The sequence below is a fragment of the Pogonomyrmex barbatus genome, unplaced genomic scaffold, assembly GCF_055798465.1.
Source record: "Pogonomyrmex barbatus isolate J1 unplaced genomic scaffold, ASM5579846v1 scaffold3, whole genome shotgun sequence".
NCBI lineage: Eukaryota > Metazoa > Arthropoda > Insecta > Hymenoptera > Formicidae > Pogonomyrmex > Pogonomyrmex barbatus.
The window spans coordinates 753,677-778,766 of NW_028297127.1; the positions used below are offsets into that span (position 1 = coordinate 753,677).

Below are 25,090 nucleotides of genomic sequence, written 5' to 3' on the forward strand. Positions count from 1 at the left end.
TATAGTTTTTTTACATATACCAATGATTATTTTGCAGGTATTCATTCATAATTTTTTTGCAAAAAAAAAAGTACAACCAAGATTATGTATCGCACTAAGCATATATATAAAAAATATATAAATAATAATGGCACATTTGAATTTTAGTTAAAGCAATTTTGAATATACAGGGTGAGTTTTTTTAACTTAAGACTACAAAATATCTGGAAAAACAAACATTGTACGAAAAAAATGTTCCAGATAAATTCTCAATATTTTCAAGGGGGCAATTTTATCCCGCAAAAGTTAACTGCCTTCTCTCCCCCTTTAAGGGTGAAGCGGGAGGTAACCTTGAAATTTTAAATGAAAACCCCTACTTTTTATTGCAGATTCGAATTCTACGTCCAAAAATACGTAAATTTTGTGTGAAACATTTTTTTCGATTTGAAAAATGTAATATTCATTTCTTAAAATTAATTTAAATATACTATATTTAGTAAATAAATATATTTGGTAATATCAAGAAAATGAAAAATAAAAAAGAATTAAGTATACGTATACATGTATTTTTCTTTCATTCATACAGAAAATTAAATAAAGCATATAAAAATAAAGTTAAATAAAATTGAAAAGTTTTGAAACTCTTTTAAACATTATTTAAATTATTTTTATTTACATGTAAAATTTTTCCATTTATTTACTATTTTTATTTACTATTTCTACAAAAATAAAATTAAAATTGTTGACATATTTTCCATTGAATTTTCCTTGCAATCGAATCGCCACGCTGTTTTTACTATTTTGACTTTTTTTACTATTTTTACTATTTTAGAAAAGATATCTTTTGATTAGCTATAATTATTTTTTTTATAAAGTTATATATTAAACTAAATGTGCAAAAACAATATATTATAATATATTATAGCTAATCAAAAGATATCTTTTCTAAAATAGTAAAAATAGTAAAAAAAGTCAAAATAGTAAAAACAGCGTGGCGATTCAGTTAAACTTGATTTTCGGTATTTTCATATTTTCGATCAGATTCAAAAGGTGACTCACCTGTGTTTACGGGGCACTGTTGTAACAACCATATTCAAGGATCTTTCGTAGTAATTATTATTGCTTTTAGATTGTCTCGGAATCGCGGTGCAAACATCTTGTGTAACACTGTAAATCCTCCGTTTTTTTAAGCATAACATCTTCTTGAAATTTTCGGTATTTTCACGAACTCATAAAAATTCCACAATTGTATATTAATTATTAACAAACTATCTTCTTAAAATTATTGCTTTTCTAGCTCATATTCATAACTTGATGAATCATTAAGCACTTATACGAACTTTTTATGTTATATTATTTGATTTCAGTTAAGAAAATTTTGAAAATAAAAGGAATATACAAATTCATCATATAATATTCTGTTTCTATTTTCGTTCTCTCCCCCACCCCCACTCACTCTTTCTCTCTCTTCCTTTTCACTATATAATATAAATTGTGTGTGTGTGTGTGTGTGTGTGTGTGTGTGTGTGTGTGTGTGTGTGTGTGTGTGTGTGTGTGTGTGTGCGCGCGCGCGCACGCTATTGGTATAACTGTATCACACTCCGTACATAATATGATCTTGTATAATATATTGAACTAATGCAATTAAAACAATTTATAACAAAACATTTATTAAATATTGATATAACATAAATGTAAGCGTTAAATTGACATTCAAAATACTTAATACATAACATCAATAAAGTCTGAAGCACGATAAAACTTCTTTTGTAAAACCTTTTATCTTATATTAATATTCAAAGTTTTTGACAAAACAAATAGGTACAACGTAAGTAAACGTACAAGAAAAGGGACAACTTTTTCGTACGAAGTTTCGCAAGAGACGCAGAAGACGTTAGCCTTACACCGAAGTTATAACTGTACTGAATACTACGCTCAGAATCTTTTCCTCAGGCGCAAGTGCGCTCGGTGATAATGACCCCAACGAAAATTACGGGCACCGTCTCCGCAATTTATAGTATGCATTTTTACCATATGACATTTTCCCTCTTTAAATCTATATTATACATACGAGAGAATCAAGTGATAGTACTGTCAACGCATAATATCAAATTATCAAATGCTGCGCGCGCGCGTGCGTGCATGCGTGTGTGCCTGCGAACGTGCGTGCGTGCGTGCGTGCGTGCGTGCGTGCGTGTATGCGTGCGTGCGTGCACGCGTGCGTACGTGCGTGTTTAAATAAACATCTTACAGTTATTGTTTCCGCAATATGTTTAATGAAATTTCAAATTCTCTTTGCCTTGTACGCGTATGTGCATGCATGATGTGCATGCTGGATGTCTTATTTTATTTTTTGACAAAAAAGTATCTGATAATCACGGGATTTTAGCAATCTATGTAACGAACAAAAGAGTGTAGAGTTTTGAAAGAGTCTCGTAATTATAATATTGATTTATTTGCAGACGCAGTGATAGAGCCATTGTTGAAACAACGGATGTCATTTTTTAATGAAACCATATATTTGTTGTCTTGAATTCATAGATGTAAAAATTTAAAAAGAAAAATTGATAGATATTTAGAATCTTTTCTATCGAGTAACACCATTTATTTTTTAAAAATTAACTCAGCTTATTACATCGGCTGAAAAATAACGTTCTTCTTCAAAATTTATCGGATTATTGCAATAAATTTTATCAAATTACTTCAGTGGTCAAATAGTTGAAACTATACCGAAAAGCAGCTTCAACAGCTCGCTGAAATGATATTTTTTGCAATAAAAAAATTTCTCTTGAGAAAAAAATGTGAATAATTGAATTCAAAATTTATTTATTTTTTATTTATCGATTTATCAAAGAAAAAATAATTTAATTTTAGCTTGTATCTGCTGTGTTGCAAGTCCATTAAAAATATGACAAATTTTTCGCGACATATGTAAGTGTCCTAAATTTATAGATATAAAAATTTAAAAGGAAAGAAAAGCTATTAGATGACTAGATCCAGTCTACCGAATAATATCATCTATTTAATACCATCTATTTATATATATTTTGTTATGTAATATGTTTTTTCTAATTATTTGTTAAAATAATAATAATGAATAATAATTACTATTTTATTATTTGTTTCCTCAAAGAAACAAATCATATTTAATATTTAAAGCGCAATCTACTGGCAACATTGAGAATCGTTCCAGCAAATAGTGTCTGTTTGACACTGTATTTAATTGTGATTCCTAGCTGGAAAGCTCCCTTATTCACAATTGTTCTAGAACCGGATCGAACCGGTGTTCTTTCCGGTTTATTAGCGCCGCTTCCGGGTACTTTTCATCCGGTAGCGCCGTGGCAACTTCATTTTGGCAGCCAGTCGGTGGCGCCACCTGTTGCCTTAGATGATATTAACTAATATCTTACAAAAGCCAATAATTTAAACCACCAGAAAATCAAGATACAAATACATATGTTTCATACTTTGAGGAGTGAATACAGAAGATCACGTAATAAAACAAAATGTGCAGCAATCCTTGCTGAATCTTATTCTAAACGAGAGAATCCACGACGTTTGTGCTGTCACACTCTGTTGAGATAACCGTGCAGTACTGCCAACTTAACAGTTTCATCTTTTATTTTATATTTATTTTATTATATAATGCTTAAGCTATTTTACATTGTTTTCTTCGATATATCATTTATATCTTATTTATAATTTGATTGTGACATCCTTTCTAATTTCTATTTTCCGCTTATTTTATATTTATATTAAAACTATACGTTTTATAATGCTTAATCTATTTTATATTGTTTACTTTGTATATTATTTACATCTTACTTAAAACTCAATTTGTATATCTCTTTTAATTTTAACTCTTTTTAATTAATTTATTTTCTGCTTTCTGCTTTATTTATTATTGCTTTATTATTATTTTGCCTGTATTCAATTTTTTTCCTATTGTACACTTTATAATTTTGCATTTTCGTTTTAATTTCTCTCTCTTATTTTTAGATTCAAATTTAGATTCTCAAATAGCATCTGATACGTCTTTTGACTGTGCAACCCCTATTTAATGTCCCATTTTTATAACTTTGTTATGTATGAATTTTCCTATGCTGTTACTATTATATCAATAAAATTTTATTATTATTATTATATTGTTGTTGTTGTTGTTGTTGTTGTTGTTGTTGTTGTTGTTGTTGTCGTCGTCGTCATCATCATCATTTATACATATACATATATTGGCCCATGTTAAATACGTAAATAAGTCTCAAAAAATATGAAAAATACGAAAAGACATATTTATTTTCAATAAAAGATGTAAAGTTTCGAAGAGATCATTATTATGATATTGATTATATATATTGATTCATTAAACTGTATAAAGTGATCTCAAGCTGATGTATAAAAACTTGGCGTATCCGTATTGCATTAAGATTACGCTAATTAATTATTCATCGATATGTAATAACACGATTTATTAAATTAAATATTAAATTAAATGTATAATGCTAATAATGTACAATATAAAGAAAGTTTCCAACAGGCATAAATATTGTAATAATTTTATAAAGAAACAATTTGAAAACATTATATCTATTAGAAAAAAATTGTATACATCGGTTTAATATTAATAATCTTTTTAAAGCGTCAGTCATAAGATATAATTGCGACAGGCAGAATTTTATAGATCATTAATGATAGCCACGAGGTGATGATTCAATCTCGTCCTTGGATTCAATGGATCAAACGAAGTGCGTCAAACAATGGATGCGGGAAGCAGCACGAAGATTTCAAAGAAACGTAGGAAACTCGAGAACAATACGAAAAGAAATGACCTTGTATGAATTCAACTATAATTGTTTGTACAAAAAAAAAATACGCAAGGGCAAAAAATTACAAATGTCGAAAATAGATTTAAAAAAATTCATTTCTAAAAACAAGTTTACATATCAACAATAGCTAAATTTTATAAAAAAAAAATAACAAAAATTGCTAATTATTCTATTTTCATGATACATTTTTATATCAACACGCATGTAATATCGTTGAAGTTTCAGATCAGAATTAAAGACGGACAGACTGTTGTTGAATCTATTAGGCTATCGAAGAAAAATGTCGGGAATGCTGAATGAATTTTTCAAGCAGAATGCTCCTCTGTGCATAGAATAAATGAACAGAACAACGTCATTCTCTAGAATCGATCAATGACACTTTTACGGTTGATTTCGCGACCGCTAGAAACCACCGCAGTTGCCATTTTGCTTTATGTTAATAAGTAGATTTTTTTTCTTCTTATAAGAACCGTTAAAAGTACGAGACTTTTATCTAAATTTTCCAACGGTATATAGATGGGAAAATACTTCTTTCTCACTTATTACAATAACAATAATTATAGTAGATAAATTTTTACGTAATACTTCAAACAAATAATGCAAATAGATTAAAGCAATATTTTTAAATATTGTTTGTAATATTACACAATTTCAAAGAAAATATTACAAACAATTTTATACAAAGATATGACATCATGTTAACCCTCTTTCTTTTTGCTCTAAAATAATATCATAATAATAGTAGCCGATGTCAGAAGAGTGTTACTGTAGTGTTACAAATAGATTTAAAAATTTTTGCATAAATAAGATAAATCCTATAAGATAAATTACGTTCTTCGTAACCGCATCGCAACCACAACCGCACCGCAATCGCGTTGCAACTGCAACCGCGCCGCGACCACACTGCTACTGCAACCCCAATCGCAACTGCAACCGCACCGCAACCTTTAAACCTTATAGCTCGAAAACTTAAAGAAAAATAACTTCATTACACTGTTTTGAGAAGCTCTCGAGGTATACTGCGAGAATATGCAATAAAAAATGAGGGTTTCCGTTTTAAAAAATTGTCGTTAGAGATAAAAAATAAGTACACTGTATATGCGTTGTACTTAACTATAATCACATAACGAATTGTCAAAGCTTTATGACATTTCATAGACAATATCTCTCGTATGGTACAAATGTTTTCCTAATATTGATTAATATGTTATTTTTCCATGAATGAGATAGGTTTCTATACGCATAAGATAGATTTCATACAATTCAACAACATTTAATCCTATCTAAATCATTGCTGCATACCGTTCGCATTATCTACTATTATTACATTAAGCAGCAGCAGATAAGAGAATCATATATCTGTTTCCATGAACGAATAATTCATCAGGATCAGAATAACTTCCGCGCTTTATTCCGCTGCTCGTTAATTCAAGTTCCTTTCTGCAGAATGGATCGTCTCTTTCTTCTTGAATCTGCAACAAGACGAAAATCATGCACGTTCCGACAAGGAATCTATAATCCCAAAATTTTTTTTAAGAACATTTATAGTGTGGAGTGTCCTTTAAAATATTATCCATTGTATTCTCTTTTTATACAGACGTTCAGTTTAGTTTGTTAAACAAGCGCACAGTTTGCCCTTATAGAATGTTTCATAAGGTGGTATCATATTTCTAACGCGCAATAAAATTTAAATATTGTATAAAATACATGTTAGAATAATCATAATTGCATAAAAATGTTTTATGAAGGAGAATCTATGAAGATTAAAGCAGTTCATGTAAAGCGCTTCATGTCGCTTTATAAAACAGAATACAGAAGAAAGAAATTGAATTGAATTGAATTGATTAAATAATTCGAATAATTTGAAAGTAAAATTTTCAAGGAATAGAATCAGAGAGGGCAAATTTTAAACTTATAGCTCGAAAAGTACTTAAGAATTTTTATATCGCTGAATATGAATTCGAGGACAAAATGGTGGATTCAGCATGACGGATGTCAAAACTTGAAAAATATTTTATCATTCGCATATCTAATTCTACATCCACAAAAATATTTCTGTATGCTATATTATTATTCGAACTACTATAAAATCGATATAAGATCAAGTATATTAAAAACGGAATATTTTAATTTTAAGAATATTCTTAAATCTAAGGTAAAATGATCTTGTTATTCTGTTAATTTTCTTAGAAAGAGTTAGATTTGATAATGAAAATTTGTAGCAATCTTATAATATTCTTGATTTAACAATACGCAATCATAAGAGATATTACATATGCAGAGATAAGAGAGATAAGATATGGAAAAATTATCAGAAATCAATTAGGATTGAACTCTAATTCTTTGTTACTATCCAAGATCTTAGTTTGCGCGACCACATCAGCTTCCATATAAAAAATACGACAGCTCTATTTCTTGAAAAATTTCTTCTATCCTTAGATATATTTTAAGTCCATAATAAAGTACCGGCACGAATACATTACGATTCACAATTAGTTACGATACGTATCACAATTACGTATTGTCATGCATCATCAATAATAGATGGTAAAACGGTTTTGTACTGGCGTTAACATCGGACATTATAATATTGAGCAAAGATTTATTCTATACGCAAGACTATACAAACTTAAATTGATATGTACTACTCTTAATTCAAAATAAAATATTAATCATATTTTAAGGGAAAAGAATAGAAATTATTAATTTACTTAATATGATTTTATTTCTATTGCAGGAGGTAAAACGATAAGCGATCAAGTTCATCAAGAATAATTCTTATTATTGACAATCCTTTCTAGATTATTACTATCCGCTATAATTATACTACAAATTTCATCATTTTATATATTTGTCAATTTTAATATTGACTTTGCATTCAATATCATGAAAGAGCATTATACATAATTATACATAAATTTTTGCTATAATCCGAATATTTTTTAAGAATCCATGTAAAATTCTAATAACATTTAAAATGTTAAAGTCAAGTCATTAGTAGAGTTTCCTTTTCGATATAATCCATCTTTATCATGCACATAATTCTTGTTATTTTTATTTTAATGATATTTTTTTCGTAAAAGTTTTAATCATAATTACAACATATTACAATATATTATATTTCGATTAAATTAAAAAAAGAAATTATGTACAAAAATTTATCTTTTTAAAAACATGAAGTATGCATGCACTCCAAACACAATAAAAAAAGAAACTTTTACAAACGTTTGATATCAAAAACCGGCGTTAATTTACAGTCGTCAATAAAGTCTATATATAAATATTATACTCGTGTGTGTGTGTGTGTGTGTGTGTATATATACTTGAATTATTTTATAAAAAAGTTTTAAATATACTAATACAAAATGTGAAAATAGTTTCGTGTAGCTAATCAACCTTAAAAATCAGTGTTGATAATAAGAAAAAGAATATTGATAAATTTATATCTTGCATTTAAGAGAACCGATTCAGACTAGAATGGATGAATCTATAAAAATTGTGACAACCGACAATTTCAACGCTCGACATCTTATTGCTATTGCTAATTTTCTCCGAGTACCTTTGCACGACATAAGTGAAAAGTAAATGTTTGAGCATTATCCATGTTTGTGGACAGGATTTCTTATTAGTTTGTCAACATTCGCATGATATGACACATAAACAATTATTGAACAGTGATAGTCATTAAAACTTCGACTGCTTCACAAGCTGAGCAGTTTCGTGTATTTTTTCATGCTCTTATCCATCATATTATCATAGTCGATTCTCATAATTTTCGCTTAAGTATCCTGTTGTGCTAAGTTCATCGAACTGTGTTGGAGCAGTGACCGATGTCGACATCATCTGTAATTTAGTTAACGAACGATGAACCTTGACAAAAAAAGGAGACTACTATGAGTAATAGTCTATAAATTATAATTTTCTTATAATTTGGAATCTTTTTGTATCTTCTGATAAATAATGAACCAAAAACATTGCAAGATATATTGTTCATTTTTGTCCTTTATTTCACCATTTCAATTTTTATTAAGAATTAACATTATATTTCATTTAATAAAATTCTGATAGGTTATCAAAGTAAATAACAAATATATTTTTATAAATAATATTTCATAAAAGGTAAATATTCATTTTAAAATAAAAACTATGTTGATGTAAGATTTATGATTTATTTACTCAATCTAAATTTGTATCAATATTTCAATCTTAAATACTGTCTTATTTTATTAGTTAATTTTGTATTTATTTATTAATGTATGAAGACTTTATTTCTTATAACAGTATTAAATATATAATATTATATGACGAATGCGCGCATTATGAACGAATTTAATTATCAATTTACAAGTTTTGCCAGTTTTTATTCACATCATCGGCATGACTTATGGCTTTCTGATAATTCATTCTTTTAATCCCTCTATCAGATTTATTACAGACGATATAAATAGCGGAACCTGTTCCACGGACCGATCCGACAGGGAAAACTGTATCGGCGCCGCGTCGCGGCGCGAAAAAACGTACACCCGAGTTGGCACAGAAGATGCATCCGGCGCGATCAAGGCCGAGAAACAGAAGAATCGCGACGGTCCATATAACTCGATGATTCTGGATGCTGCAACCAGCTTTACCTTCCGTCGTCACGCCGTGTCTTCGTTTCGCTTTCGTATCCGTTTTTCACCCGAGATCGGGAGGCTGCAACGATCTCTCTCGTATAATCTCTTGAAGCGCGTTCAACTCGACTTCTATCAATATCAATATTTTCATGCACAAATTAATGAAACCCGCTTTGTAGTTTTTTTTTTTTTAACAAACTGATATCTTGAGTAAAGCATAGAAAATATTATTGCTAATTGTTTTCGAAGAAAACCGCCGTTACCCTTGCATAAAAGTATCTCTTACAATAGAATAATGCCGAAAAACATTAATAAATTAAATTAAAAAAAAACATGATGAGATGAATGAAAAATTTAAAATTTAATTTATACTTGAAAACTTGGAATAGATAATGATAATGATTAAATATATTCTGCTAAAGTAAATGCAAACAAAAATTGAAAAGTTTAATCAACCACATTATGTGGTGAATCGTATCTTCCGCAATTTATGCATGCGGCGTTTACATTTATTAATTCTACATATGCAATAATAATAATTAATGCGAATGCGAGAGAAATACAGTCCAGCAGAAATACATTCCAACTATCGCATTCTCCGGCAAAGAGGCGGAAATTCCTGAATTGACTCTCGGGTGTAATGTGTAACGTCGAGCGTGTAACGATCAGGACATGGTTTGTGCCCCCTTCCACATCAGCACCCAGCCACTATTCCTTCTCGCATGCACACACATACGCATGTTGGTGCTCCACGCACACCGGTAGGCCAATTGGAGAGCCAAGTCTTGGCCAAGACTTTATAAGTAGGAGCCATCCGCGTCCTCAGGACTTACTCCCTCTTGGGATCGTGTCACGATCGGCAATCGATTTTCAATATAGTTGCTAAAAAGTTTATAACTTAGACCGGGTCTCTCTTAGATTTCCACTTGCGTAAATTAATACATCAGTTTCTTGCGGACCACGAAGACTTAGAGGACCTCAGGAAACAGAAAAATTCACCCGAGACGAACGCGGATGAGAGATTAAAGACAACGAAATTCTTTGCTGATTGCATTGAAATGTGAGTGTCCATGTATTGCTTTTTGAATTTTACAAATATGAAAAATATTTGCGCTTCCGTGATTAATCAAATTTTTTTCTTAATTATACAAATTTTTTTCTTAATTATAAAAATTATGTGAAAATCATAAAATAAGTATTTTTAAAAAATGTACAAATTACAATTTACAAGTTTAAAATATATACATTTACTGGCGAAATTAATTAATCAATCAATAAGAGGTTACATATGTGCAAAAAATGCTATGGTAAATAAACCAAATTCCTAATATTTAGATGAAAGAATGAATTTTACATTTTAATGTAATTTATATATATATATATATATATAAAATTTTTACAGAATTATTACAAATCGGATTATCACAACCGAATTATCACAAATATAATTTATTACTTGCAGCTCTGAACCTTTGTTGAAATATTGTCAGATATTCCTTCGCTTCCTTTGGAAAATAAATTAGCGAATCTTTAACGAAGGTCTTAAAGAGAAGTGATTAACATAAATTTCTACGTCCGAGGCGTAACTGATCGAAAATTTAGGCAGTCTCATAAATACCCAATGATTATAATGCATCAGATAATGCGGAGATCGTTTTTGAACCCTCCGTGTTAAAATATAATTGATAACCAAATGATGCGTTAAGTTGCTCAAGTATTTCTTAATTTTTTTTAAATATCAAAATTTACATATAATTATTATGTTTAATGTTACTTATTTACATGTTTTATGATAATAGATGTCTTAGTTTCATTCTTGTAAACATAAAATATTCTTAACATCATACTTTTTATTTAGTTTTTCAAATCAGAAGCGCATTACAAATATGTTAGTAGGTACAAATTTATTACAGATACAATTATAATCTAGAATAATACATATCATCATTAGAATTAAACGCGACATAAATTGATACTTTATTTTCACATATCTAAGCAGCTCACAATTGTAAATGAACTATTAACTGTTAACATCCCTTCTTTACTTCGTTTTGAACGATATAACTACATATTGTATATAATATTGATAATAAAATTGATTGACGAAAATGTAATTGAAAATAAAATTCAGAAAAGTAAAATAATAGTTCAAGTAAATCCTCCTTTAGAAAATCGAATACCCATCGTAAAATCATTTTATATACATATTTCGTCTAATAATACATGTGAAGAATTGAAACGCGAATATTTTATGCAAAGCTTTTATAATTCGTATTTTTTTACAGTTATATTTTAATGTTTAAAAACTTGAATAAAAAATATATAAGAGAGTTAAAAATCGATTATTAAAAATTGATCATCAATTTATTAAGAAGTGAAGCCAAGTATGCTTTGAGTGGCTACGTTGCAAGTTTGTTAATTTAATGACACGTAATTTATAGAATATAAAGCATTTGCCTTAAATTTACATATAGAAAAATTATTTCGACACTAAGAGATAATCGATCGTTTAATGCCACCTATGATATTCTTATTGTTTTGAAACGTATACAGTTCGGATTATCTATGCCAAGTATGTAATCGTTCTATAGTCATGACATTGCTCATCATGTAACTGCTTTATTCGGTCGCAAACATTCCTACGATACTCGTAACATACAATGTAAACGACCGCTGCCGAAATCTCAAATTGATTATGAATTCGCATCACGACCTATACGATCGCTGTATTTGGATCGACATTCCACGTTTCGCATGCTTGGTTCGAACACAGTTGACCATTGCGTCGATCAATCTTGGCATTGAAACCCATCGATCGAAGAAGCAAACAGGCCCGTTGCAAGTGCATAATGTATTACGTATGCCCATGGAGTATTTCGTAATCTGTAGGTGAACAGTTTTAACTAGTTAATTACAATATCGGTTTCAAAATTAATTTTCTGTTTGATGCGTTATAAAAAAATGTTGCATGTCTAATAATCAATTGTGTGGATTTAATTCTAACTAATATTGCTTAACTATTGTTGCATAAAATGTGCATTAAAAAGTGCATACAAATATATAATAAATATTTGTATAAAATGAGTGATAATCAAAGTAACTTTAGGATAATCATTAGATATCCGCGGAAAATAATAATCTTAGATTTATTATGACAAAAAAAAATGTAACATATGAATCATACAATTGCACAGCTATTTTTTAAACGAAAGATAATCTTATTCAAAACGTATTATATTGATTTAATTTTCGGTCAACTGCAGGATTGTAAAAAATAATAAATTATTTTAATATTAATTTGAAATATTTTTGATACTATTTATAAATTATACTATTTATAAATTATAATAAAAAAATTAAATATCAAAAAAACAATATGAAAAAGACAATAATTATAAACAATTTTTATTTGTTACATGATATAACATAAAAAATGTTCCTTTATTATTAAAAATATCTTAACATTTTTTCTAAAACTAACTATAAGCTAGCATTTTAAAATAAAAAGTAAAAAATAGATACACAAAAGAAAATTTGAAATTAATACTGAATTGAAATTAATAAGAATTATAAATATTTAATTCTTTATATACAGAAATATATTTAATAAAATCTCATCATATTGTCATTTATAAAAAATATGATATATATGATTTAATATTGAATATGATTATATTTTAATAATAATGAGATTTTATAAATTGTGATATGAGAGAATAAAAGTAAATGCATTAAAAATATTAGATAAAATACTTATTTTATTTGTATTGTTAACACGCTCATTGCAAATAAGATACAAATAATAAAAAATTACAATTTAAAAAAAATATAAATTTCAGACATGCTTCGACAGCTTAATATGGTCATTAATCGTGCCAAACAAGGTCCTTATAATGAGAATCCATTGATTCACCGCGACTTGTATTGTAATTATGCTCTATTTATACCTTCGCTAATTCACACCTGCGGCTTTCTCATTTTCTTAGAGATATATGTATATCGAGAAAGCCTTGAACCTTATTATTCACGAAGCTGGTGTCAGTAACAGATTTATGCGCGACGCGTGATAGATCTACGGGATGCCTGCATGATTATGGTATTAAAGGGAACATCAGAAGAAAAGAGAGGTATAAAAAGTATCAGGTATGAGGAGCCCAAAGGTAAACAAGAGACTCGCGTATACAATTTATTGCGGTCCTTTTAATTGGGCCGTGTCGCTATAAAAGGAGTTTGGATGGTTGTTAACTACGTAGAAATCTATATCACTGAACATTTTATTATACAAATTTTTATAACGTTATGCACTGTTAATTTGTAACAAGTTTATATTGCACTTCGTCTTTGCAATAAAAATCATGACAAAAATTTGTTGCTTTGAGTGATGAAAGAAAAATGCTCATACATGTAAAAGCCAACTATATAATTCATTTAATAATATCTTACATGATCCAAAATATATTTATATTTTAGATTATATAAGATGTATTTTATTCCTTCAAATAAATATAATTAATTAAAGAGAGAATTAGTTACAATTTAGTTACAAATTTACGACTCAACAATAATTCTGAAGAAATTTTAAAGATTCTTTAAAGACTTTGAAAATTTTCGAGTCAAAAGTTATACAAGAGTGCAAAAGAATCTTTCTCTTGTATCTCTATTGAACATTGTACATATTTACAAATACACAATGCTTCAAGATTACAACATTAGTAAGCCGTAATAATTAATATATAATAGTTATTATTAGTTATTTTGAAAGAAAATTACTTTATTCTTTAAAAACAATGCAAAATCACGTATGTTGAATAATAAAATATACAAACTTAAAGGAAAATTTATATTACATTTCGCAACAATGCGTATATATATATATATATATATATATATATATATATTTAATATAGATAATTAACGAAAATGAAAATAAATAGAATTATAATTATCATCATTATCATTTTATGCATTCATTTAAAATCAAATTTTATATAATCTAAAAAAGAGATATGTTTCTTTTAAGTTTCTTTGATTTTTTTATCAAGTCTTACAAATTGTATTGATTTTGTATAATTTCTCATCATTCCCACGTCATTGTGAACGTATCGGTGGAGAAGGCAAAAGTAGAATCAGTGGGAGAAGAAACGACCTTGCTACTTTCAACGGCAAGGCTGCACTTATGTTGTACGCATGCTATCATAACAACTCAGGTTCACTGTACCGACTCGCATCATCGCTTTCAGACTAAGATGTTACCATTTTCTTCATCGTGGTGTAACAGGTTTCTTGTGCCTCGATTAGCTGCTATCTGAATGCGAACCACACAAGATGTAGCCTCGAGATTTCAAAGATTTTCCAGCTTGTTTTAGATTCGCGAACAAAATTTATCTTTATTAAGAAATTTGAAACTTATTTTCGACATTAGCATTCAATATGCTTATATTCAATACAAAAAAAAAAATTGCACACTATCTTAGTCTTTATGCCATTCATAAAAAATGATTGCACTGAATCAACTTGATCGACTTGATCGAGACAAAAAATATAAAAATTCAAGAATCGGAAAATATACTTACATTTTTCGTTAATTTTTTATAATTATGTTATCAGCGATATTTGGTGACAAAGTTAATCATGAATTATTCCTTTTTGAAATACATTTCATGGGACGTTCTTTAAAACGTCTTTAAGGCATCTTATAATCCGATTTATGACATCTTTGGGATGTCTTAAAGATTCGTTTATTTTTCAATAATTGACATTTTTTTAGACATCTTTCAGACGTCTTATTTAGTGTTATTTTTTAATAATAAATCTTTTCTATAATTTAATTTTAGTACTATTTTACATCAGAATTTTTTATAGACATAAGTACAATAATTATATTAGATATTTTTGACAGCTTAATATTAGTTTATAATAAAATCTTTTTATCTTTATAAGATCCTTTTTTTTATTTTAATTGGATTTTGTAATTATCATCAATTTTTTATATCAAATTTTTTCTAAAAATAATAAAATAATTGATTCATAGACATTAACATCATAAACGTATCTTTTTGATTTATATTGATAAATTTCTTATCCTTCATTATCTATAAGGAGCAAAGATCGTTAAATCTCTAACCTCGAAAAAGAAAAAAAGGAGAAGTACGGGAGAACAATAAGTATCAATAATCACAAGGTTAATGGAGTCTGTGCGCTATTATGTAGTTTTTTTCCAAATCCTTTTGAAGGTTGTAATAAAGATGGTCTTTCGAGCTTTAAAAGAAATATGGATGCAATATTTCCATTTTACGTTTCTTTTTAAATATAATTAAATTGTAAGTTGTTAATCCTACATTATTCATATTAAATAAATAACAATGTAAATAACATAAATCTGTGAAATCTTTTGTTGTTTAAGAATTATAAATGATTTTTACGTAATTTTGTGCACTGAAATCTGACCACAGAAATTGCCTATCATGTCAAATTTTTTTAGATGGAATAAAACAACCCAAAATGACAATTTTGGTTACATTCATAAAAATACAAATTACAGAGAGAGCAAATTATCTCCAATTATTTTAACCGATGGCCTCAATAATACTATTCTTCCTATAATACTATCCTTCCTCTCCAAAACTCAATTAATTTTAATTTAATCAACGTGCGATTTTTTCGTCAAGATATATGAAAAGTTATTTTTAAAAGAAAGTAAATTTTTAAAAGAATATAAATATTGAACACACATATACACATATACACACGCACACGCGCGCGCGCACACGCAAGCATCTTTTTATAAGCTTAAAGTCAAAATCAAAATACATTTTGAAATCGCCACTTGTAATTTTACAAATCTAAAAAAAAAATAAAAATTCTTTTCTTTAATTAAAAGTAATAAAAATTAAATTTAAATTATCTAAAATTTAAATTTAGATATCCATCATATTAGATCCGCCATTTTGAATTTCGTAAAAGATTTTTTTCTGAAAGATTTAAAATCGACATCTTCAACTTGTTTTAATAATACAATTACTTGTGATTATTATATAAATTTAAACAAATTAAATTACACCATTTAATTCAGATTATTTTGCAATCAAATAAAAAACGATATTTCATCATAATGTGTCCTTGCGATATAGCCGATGCGCGATAATTAAATAAATAGCTTCGTTTATACACATTAAAGATTGAAGAAAATGAATTTTGAAGAAAATTTGATATAATTGTTATTCTCTTGACGTTATATTGTATTGAAAAGGAGAAAAGGGAAGATAGTTAATTCAGTGGTGTCGATTCTTGCCAATCGAGATATCCGTCGATGAGGAGCGGGTTAATTGCACTAACCGCAAGATACACCAAGCATGTCGTCCTTGAAATGCATTCAAGGTTGTTGCGGATTCATTCCTTGAAGTGTCAGCAGCAGTAACAACAGCAGGTGGTAGGCTTGTCTATTTCGACTTATAAATAATTCGGATATTACCCGCTTAATTGTCCGTCATTACTTAGATGCACTTTTAAACCGTTCAGTATTGATATTTCAGTATCTGTTTACAGAATATCTGTCTCTCTTATTATATTTCATGCGTATAGTAATGAGAAGCTATAATGTAATATAAAATCTTATGCAATATAAATTTTGTAAAGAAAGTAAAAGATAAACGCGCACGCAGAAAAACATGTCACAAATGACAAAAACAAACTAAGATATATATATATCAGACATATATATCAAATATAGAATACAATATATATATATATATATATATATATAGATAGATAGATAGATAAGATATATATTGTACAAATGATAGTTATATACAAAATGCATAATAATATAATTATAATTATTCATGTTACAAAAAGTAATTTCTCTCAAGAAAAAAATTATATAGTATAAGTTCCATTCTCAAATAAAAAAGATAAAGGAAAATAGATCGATTTTGATCTAGAAAAGTAACAAATTATACAGGTGATCTTATAGTTTTGAGTCGCTGCATATAATGGTATCAATTATATTTATTTAAATCCATAGAAAAGTGATCAAAATTAGCTTTGTAAAATTGTTATAGCTTTTAACTATTGAACCTTAACTCGATAAAATACGATTGATTCACAGATTTCTCAATACGTGTGTAATAACCAATAAAAAGAATACCTGCAATATCCTTCCTTGCCTCAACTCTGGAATCCAAAAATAGACAAAAATATCTTTAGATCTTTTGGACATAATACAATTATATGTTTTTGGAATATGTTATTTTATAAACTTTGTAACCTTTTATTTTTTGATTTTTACAATGATTTAATAAAAATTTAAAAATTAGATATATCTTTAGCGTCTAAAAACCTAAAATGCTTCTATTCCAAAATCAGAACTACAATTGTTTTTTAAGATTGTATCATTACTAATAACTATAATGTTTCATTATTTTAGATAAAATTGAATACAAAAGATGTGGAAAATCCAATTGAATGTGAACATTTTAATCACACTGATGGTAACAAAATTGATGAAAGCTGGTGAGAATTACTTAATTTTTTAACATTAAACTCTTTAACTTAAATTTTTTTAATAAATATTATTATAAAACGTTTACGTTCTCTATATTTTTACAATTTAAGAACATTAAATTTGCGAAAATTGATTTTGAAAAATATAAGTTCTTTCCGAAAAAAATGATTGATTACATATGTACAAAAAATTAATAAAAAAAACGATATATTTTATATATTTTAATAATACATAATTAATATTGTAGAATCAATTTTATTTAGCTTTTTCGTATAAAGACTATGATAAAAAAAGTTATTCATCTTCGATCATCTTACCTTTATTCATCTTTATATTAAGTGACGTACTGAAAACGAAATTCTTTTATTGCACCTAATTTTGTTATTATGTGCTTAATCATGTAGATGTGATTTGTTTCGTACTTTCATTATCAAATCGTGCGTTTTCTGCCTGAACAGGCTTCATTTCATGTGCCTTTTACAGCTATTTATTGACCACTGAAAAGCAGCTATCCATTTTCACAAGTGTCTTAAAGCCATCTTAAATGTCGTTTTAGTCAAATATTTCTTTATTTGCAAATTAGATGCAATAAATTTTACTGTCATTTCTGATCTATGACATCACGATTCTAATACGAGGCGACTACTCAGGAATCTAAAGTATGTGACGTACTTATTCTACATACATATATTTACACACAAAAAGATAAATAGAAATGTGAGTTACACCTCGCAGTCTTTATCATCACTTGATATACTTTGAACAATGTCAACGTTGTCATAATTTTAAATATTCATAAATCAGGAAGTTCGTAACAGAAGAAGACTTAATTTTACCATTTTGGAAAAATCTCGATACAGTTATAAACTACTATCAAAAATAAGGCATTCCATTTAAGAAATTAATAATAACTTCATGATCTTAAAAAATCGATTTTTTTTTGGAAATTGATTTTACTATTATTTTTTGTATTCAAACTGTACAATTTTTGGTGGAGACATTTTTCTTTATAATTAAAAACAAAGAAAATGGGAGTACTTAATCATTGAAAAGAGAACTTCCTGTATATATTTATAAATAAATAATGTATTAAATAAGTATTTAATCATTTAAATAAGACATAGTTAAAAATGATGGAAATAAATAATTTTTTTATAGTTTCGAAATATAGTTCCGATTAATAACTTATTATAAAATTAGATAATATTTCAATAAAATTTGAGTCTATTTTTATAATTTTTTATGATTTTTTTAAGCAGGGACACACATGTTTATTATATTGTATGATATTATTTAATAATTAAAAAAGAATTAAATTTGATTATTTATTAATCATATTGAATTGCAGATTATATGTATCAAGATCAATATCAACAGAGCAAAATACCTTTTAAATGCATAGAAGAAGGTTATTATCCTGATCCATATGATTGTAGAGTTTACTACAGATGCGTAGATTGGGGTAACAAGAGCCCGCTAACAACCTTTAAATTCGAATGTGGAGTAGGCACTGTCTTCTCAAAGGATAAGGGAAATATTTGTACACATCCAAATGATAGTGGTCGGTCTGAATGTGACGATTCCGAAAATGAAATTGATTCTAATGTGCAAAATATTCCCTCATGGACAACTACAGTAAGAACAACTATTCGACCACAATCAACCATTCTACAATCTTCAATAACTACTAAATTATCTACAATTATGACTGAAGCTATTACAACAACCAGAAAACCGAGCACAACACAATCATCGTTAATAAATCAACCAAACACTGATCAATCAGAAAATAATGTTATTAATTGTCAAAATGAATACCAATGTACACAAGAAGGATTTTTTGGTGATATATGCGATTGTAGAAAATTCTACAGATGCGTAGATGATAATTACGGAAAATTTAAAAAGTATGATTTTATATGTGGTACAGGAACTTTTTGGGATCCAAAGAGTCAAGGGTGCAATCATGCTTGGGCTATTTCAAAAAAGAACTGCAAGTACAATTTAGAAAGTGGAAGCGATATTAACAATAACGGACAATGGAGCGGAGATAATACTGGAGATAATAGTGGACAAGGGAATGATATTTCGAATCAATCTAGTCAATCAGGGAAACCTGAAGATTCAAATCAATTAGATTCTCTGAACCCAGGTTCTCCAGGATATCCAAGTTCTTCAGGATATCCAGGTTCTCCAGGATATCCAGAGGCATCAGATTCTTCAAATAGTCCAAGTTTTCTAGAGTATCCAGGAACATTAAGTCCTCCAAGCACATCAGTTCCTTCGGATAATCCAAGTTTTTCAGAATATCCAGGAATACCGGAATATCCATCTCCAATTTCGCCTAATTTAAGTTCTTCAGGATATCCAGAAACATCAGGATTTCCAAGTATTCCAGTTTCGACAGATAGTCCAGATTTTCCAAAATATCCAGGAACATTGGATCCTCCGGCCACATCAGATTCTCTGGTATCAGGCTCTCCAGGATATCCAGGAACAATAGATTCTGCAAGCCCTTCAGGAATTTCGGACAATCCTATTTCGTCAACTAGTCTAGCTTCTGGATACCCTGGAGCAACAGGTTCTTCGGATAGTCCAAATTCATTAGGATATCCAGAATCTGCGGGCTCTCTGTCTTCTCCAAATAATTTAGGCTCTCCGGGATATCCAGAAGTATCAAGTTCTCCGAGTAGTCCACTCTCTCCTGGTAATTAACCATTAACTGCTATAAAAAAATATTTTGTGTGTGTGTGTGTGTGTGTGTGTGTGTGTGTGTGTGTGTGTGTGTGTGTGTGTGTGTGTGTGAATTTTATTGTCAGTGAAATATATTATATAAAATTTTGTTTTAGGGCTTTGTACATCGGAAGGCTTTTTTGGAGACACAAAAGATTGCCGCAAATTTTATCGATGTGTTAACAATGACATATCCTTTATAAAATATGAATTTCAATGTGGTGATGGAACTGTCTGGGATTCGTCCATTCAGAGTTGTAATCATGCTTTTGCTGTACCACATTGCAATCAGTCGAACGGTATAGCTACAAATGAACCTGATATATCATTAAATGAAATAGATGGTACCAATAAACCAGACATAAATAAATTACCATCTTCTGGAAGCTCTACTTATTCAACAATATCTATGAAACCAGAATCTTCGACTCAAGCTATTAACATTACAAATAGTCCTACTGCATCTCAGATGATATCAGTTTCTTACTTGCCACCCATTAGTAGTACATATTTGCCTTCGACAACACAAGTTACTGGATCCATTTCTTATATTTCTGCTGCAACACAAATGATTAATACTTCTACATCTTATTTGCCATCTTCGACCGTTACTACCAGTACAGCATCTGTTACAACTGAATCTATTTCATATTTGCCACCTTCATCTCAAAATGGAAAATTAAAATGTATTAAAGAAGGCTTCTTTCCAAATCCTGATAATTGTAAAAAATTCTATCGCTGCGTGCGAGATCAGTCCGGATATCAAAAATATGAATTCGAATGTAGTCCTGGCACAGCATGGGATCAATCTCTACAAACATGTAATCATATTCAACAAGTCGTTTCATGTTCAACAAACAGCAATGAAATCGATCAAAATTTTAGTTCCAGTACTTCTATAGTTCCTGCCATGAGTACTTTTACAACTATTGTTTCCAATCAAACCATTCCGACTACTTCGTCATCTGTAATTTTTACTGAAAGTACAATTTCTACTATTCCAAATAAAGTATCTACAGAATCAACTACATTGGAAATAGATAAAATGGAGCTTTCAACAACAACCGTTGATACATCCATTAGTACTAGTATAAAACCCACTTCAGAAAAATCAGAAGGGATGCAAATATTCGAAAGCTCCAGTACAAAAAGTCCATCTTCATCCTTGTCTACTTCTGAATCAAATAAAGAATCTTTATCTACTGAATCATACGTATCCAATTGTACGACACAAAAACCAAAAATCAACACAATAGTGTGCAACAATGAAGGATTTTATCCACATCCAAGTAAATGCAATAAATTCTATCGCTGCGTTAATAACGGCAATAGTTTCAACGTATATCACTTTGATTGCCCACCGGGTACTATTTTTGATCCTAGCATTAACGTATGTAATTATCCTGAATCTGTTTACCCCACGAGAGACAACAATTGCACAATTGAAGATACCACTTCAAGTAATGTTTCCATGGAATCTACAACTCAATCTCCGGAATTACCGGAGCAATCCACATCCATAAAAGTATCTACTACAATTCAGAGCATAACTGAGCAAACAGAAGAAAGTACAATCACATCTACAGAATTTGGTGTAACTTCAACTATGGAAATTATCTCAGAAGAAAGTACTGCTTCTAGTGCAGAATTAACATCAAATATGCCAGAAAACATAGAAAATATGACAAAATCTACAACTGAATCAAATATTGGTAGCACTGAAGTCGTTACCGATTCTAGCATTTCTGAACAAAGTAGTAGCAAAATGACAACTGAGATTACATCCACAGAATTTGAAATGTCTACGACAGAGTCTCAAGAACAGTCTACATTAGAATCTCAAGAACAATCAACAGAGTCAAAAGAACCATCCAGCACAGAAGCTCACGAACAATTAACAACCGAATTACAAGAGCAGTCGACAATAGTATCTCAGGAACAAACAACTGAATTATCAACAACAATGGAATCAGTAGTGACAGCGCCTTGTTCTATAGGCAATTTAACCGATGATCAAATAACTTTAATTTGTCCGACTGGTTTTCGAAGACACCCAAAATATTGTAATCTATTTTATCAATGTACTTCTGAAAACAACATGGAAATCAAGATACTTATATTAAATTGTCCCGAAAATACGATATTTGATGAGAAAAAAATTCAATGTCTACCTGAAAACGAAAATAGTCAGCCATGCACAGGTACCAGAACAAGTGCTAGGTTTTACAGAAAATTGGAAAACAATGCTTTATCATCTGTAGGTATTTTTGTAAATTAATAAACTTAATTTAATAACAAAAATATTTATTATAAAATATTTCTTTGATTTTTAGATAAAAGTATCATCAAACCGGCTTTGTCCAGAAGAAGGACATTTTCCTTATCAACAAGGTTGTAGTAATACTTTTTACAAATGTAAACGCAATAGCAGGAATAACCTAGAAGGATATCTCTATAAATGTCCAGATAATTTTGTTTATTGGTCGGTCTCTAGAAGATGTGAACGTGTAACACGCCTTCCAATGTGTCCGCATTTGTACAAAAATAAAATTGATTGGAATGATCGATGGCAAGTACCAATCGAAGATTTTAATCTTTCTGCTAGAATGTTACGCTTCTTTTAATTGTGTAATAATACTGTTTAAACTTTTAAATATGAACTACAAATTTGTCATAAATGTCTATAAACAATATATATTCTAAAGTTAATTATTATTTAATAATGATATAAAATAATTTAAAAATTATTAAAATTAGGTTAATATAAATGACATTGGACTACTAAAAATAGATGTGTTAATTAGATATATATATTCATAAATGACCATTAACACAATATCCATAATATTCATGCATTCTTTTTTAATTATTAATAATATTTCTAAAATATTATTTTTTAATATATTTTTTGTTTATTCTAATGCAGAAAGTTATTCGTACTATTGCAATATTATCTTATATTTTATAGTATTTTATAAAACACAGTTAACAACATGACTACGAAAGATCTTGATATAAATTTTAATAAAAGATCTTCAGCAGTCATCTTGTATTAATTATTGTCAAACTGCCATTATAAAATTATTAATTAGCAATAAATATGATTATGAATTTGTTAATTATTATTGATGAAGTATTTTACTACATGCAGTACAAAAATAAATTTTTATTAAAATTGGAAATTATTTATTTTTATCGACATTTTCTTATTATTAAATAAAACAGAAGAAAAAAATATGTGTAAAAGATAACGTATATTTAACAATAAACAATTTCCAATTTTTGTAAAATTAACTTGTTCAATATTTTTTCTCAGTTGTATTTGATACAAGAAATGGTTGTGGGACTTACATGCAATATTATGATTATATTATCTTGATATATTAATTTTCATATTAAATCACTAAATTTCACATCATATAAGAAATATTTACAAGGACTTGATATTTAAAAATATAGAATTTTATTCAATATTCTTTCATTGGTACAGCCCCACAGATGTCTATACTAAACTAGATTGCTAACATGTCATTATCGAGATAGCGTGCCTTGCATCCGATAGGATTTCCGGTGTATGCGAGAAAATGGCCGCTGCCGCCACATATTTAAAATAGTTATTGCGTGTGATATTCAACAAAGTAATAATTATTGTTTCACTCAAACAAATTGTGTAAATTCTATATTTTCAAATGTTGCATACAATATTGCATATACATTATGTATATATGCATGCACACTCACGCGCGCGCGCGCGCGCACGCACACATTCATGCTTTGTATATGCTATATTTTAACAAATCGATCTTCATAAAAAATCAATACTTTTTCACGGCATTTTTATTGCATTCATTATGATAAAATATAAATAAGTTAGTAATAATTACTTGTTCTCTTAACTCTGCGATATTAACATGTTTATAATTGATCTCTATGTAAAGTTTGTATTAATAAATGGTGTAAAAAAAGAATCAATATCATATACTTTTCATTTTTATCCTTTTATGTTAAAGTATTTTTTAAAAGTTAAAAATAAAAAATTTATTTCTATTTAATATATAAATAAAAAAACAAATAATCAATGTAATAAGTCCAGACAGTGCTTTGCAAAAAGTTTATGTAAGCTCAAAAAAAAAAAAGTTGATCAGAGTTCCTATTAATGTCGGTCCAAAATAAGTGATTTCAGCTTTGAGAAGTAAGAAATTATACCAATCATAATCGAATATGAAAAGAATAATCGATTATGATTGGTCAATTTCTTACGGCTTAAAGATTAAATATCTATTGTGGACTGAAACTAATTCTTCAGCGTAATTGATTTAAATTTAAAGATTTAACGATAAAGACCAATTACTGATTACTTACTAATTGTTTTATTCCACTAAACACAAAGGCTGCATTCCAATATTTACTGCCAGCTACTGAAAATCTATAATATACGT

At 28.5% G+C, this 25,090-nt stretch overlaps 2 protein-coding genes and 1 long non-coding RNA gene across 4 annotated transcripts in view; 1 reads left to right on the top strand and 2 right to left on the bottom strand.

Moving 5' to 3' along the window:
• Nucleotides 1-2,744, bottom strand: part of LOC105429995 (uncharacterized) — a 30,252-nt gene extending 27,508 nt beyond the window's left edge. Inside the window, exon 1 of the mRNA XM_089080354.1 lies at nt 1,039-2,744. Within this exon, the coding sequence (XP_088936480.1) occupies nt 1,039-1,178 (140 nt within the window). The 5' untranslated portion in view covers nt 1,179-2,744. The remainder of the gene's footprint in view (nt 1-1,038) is intronic.
• A 7,491-nt stretch (nt 2,745-10,235) lies between these two features.
• LOC105429964 (uncharacterized) lies at nt 10,236-24,619 on the top strand. The gene is made up of 5 exons (XM_011643237.3): nt 10,236-10,475; nt 17,841-17,926; nt 19,267-20,625; nt 20,768-22,908; nt 22,985-24,619. Exons 2-5 carry the CDS (start codon nt 17,860-17,862, stop codon nt 23,273-23,275), a joined length of 3,858 nt encoding a protein of 1,285 aa, XP_011641539.2. The 5' UTR covers nt 10,236-10,475; nt 17,841-17,859; the 3' UTR covers nt 23,276-24,619.
• Nucleotides 11,248-19,438, bottom strand: LOC148935904 (uncharacterized). Of its 2 annotated transcripts, none has more exons than XR_016139779.1 (3): nt 19,306-19,438; nt 17,562-17,587; nt 11,248-12,298 (listed from the first exon to the last, which is right to left on the bottom strand). It is a non-coding gene; the product is annotated as an uncharacterized LOC148935904 (long non-coding RNA). The 2 variants fall into 2 exon arrangements; XR_016139780.1 differs by having other exon boundaries at nt 18,236-19,313.
• Nucleotides 24,620-25,090: the final 471 nt, after the last annotated feature.

What these genes read in the sequence shown, in the direction of transcription:
- LOC105429964 (XM_011643237.3), top strand. Translation starts at nt 17,860, where the DNA reads ATGTGGAAAATCCAATTGAATGTGAACATTTTAATCACACTGATGGTA. An exon ending in GAGTAGTCCACTCTCTCCTG is followed by an intron (nt 20,626 to 20,767) that starts GTAATTAACCAT and finishes ATTTTGTTTTAG; the next exon opens with GGCTTTGTACATCGGAAGGC. An exon ending in AAAACAATGCTTTATCATCT is followed by an intron (nt 22,909 to 22,984) that starts GTAGGTATTTTT and finishes TTTGATTTTTAG; the next exon opens with ATAAAAGTATCATCAAACCG.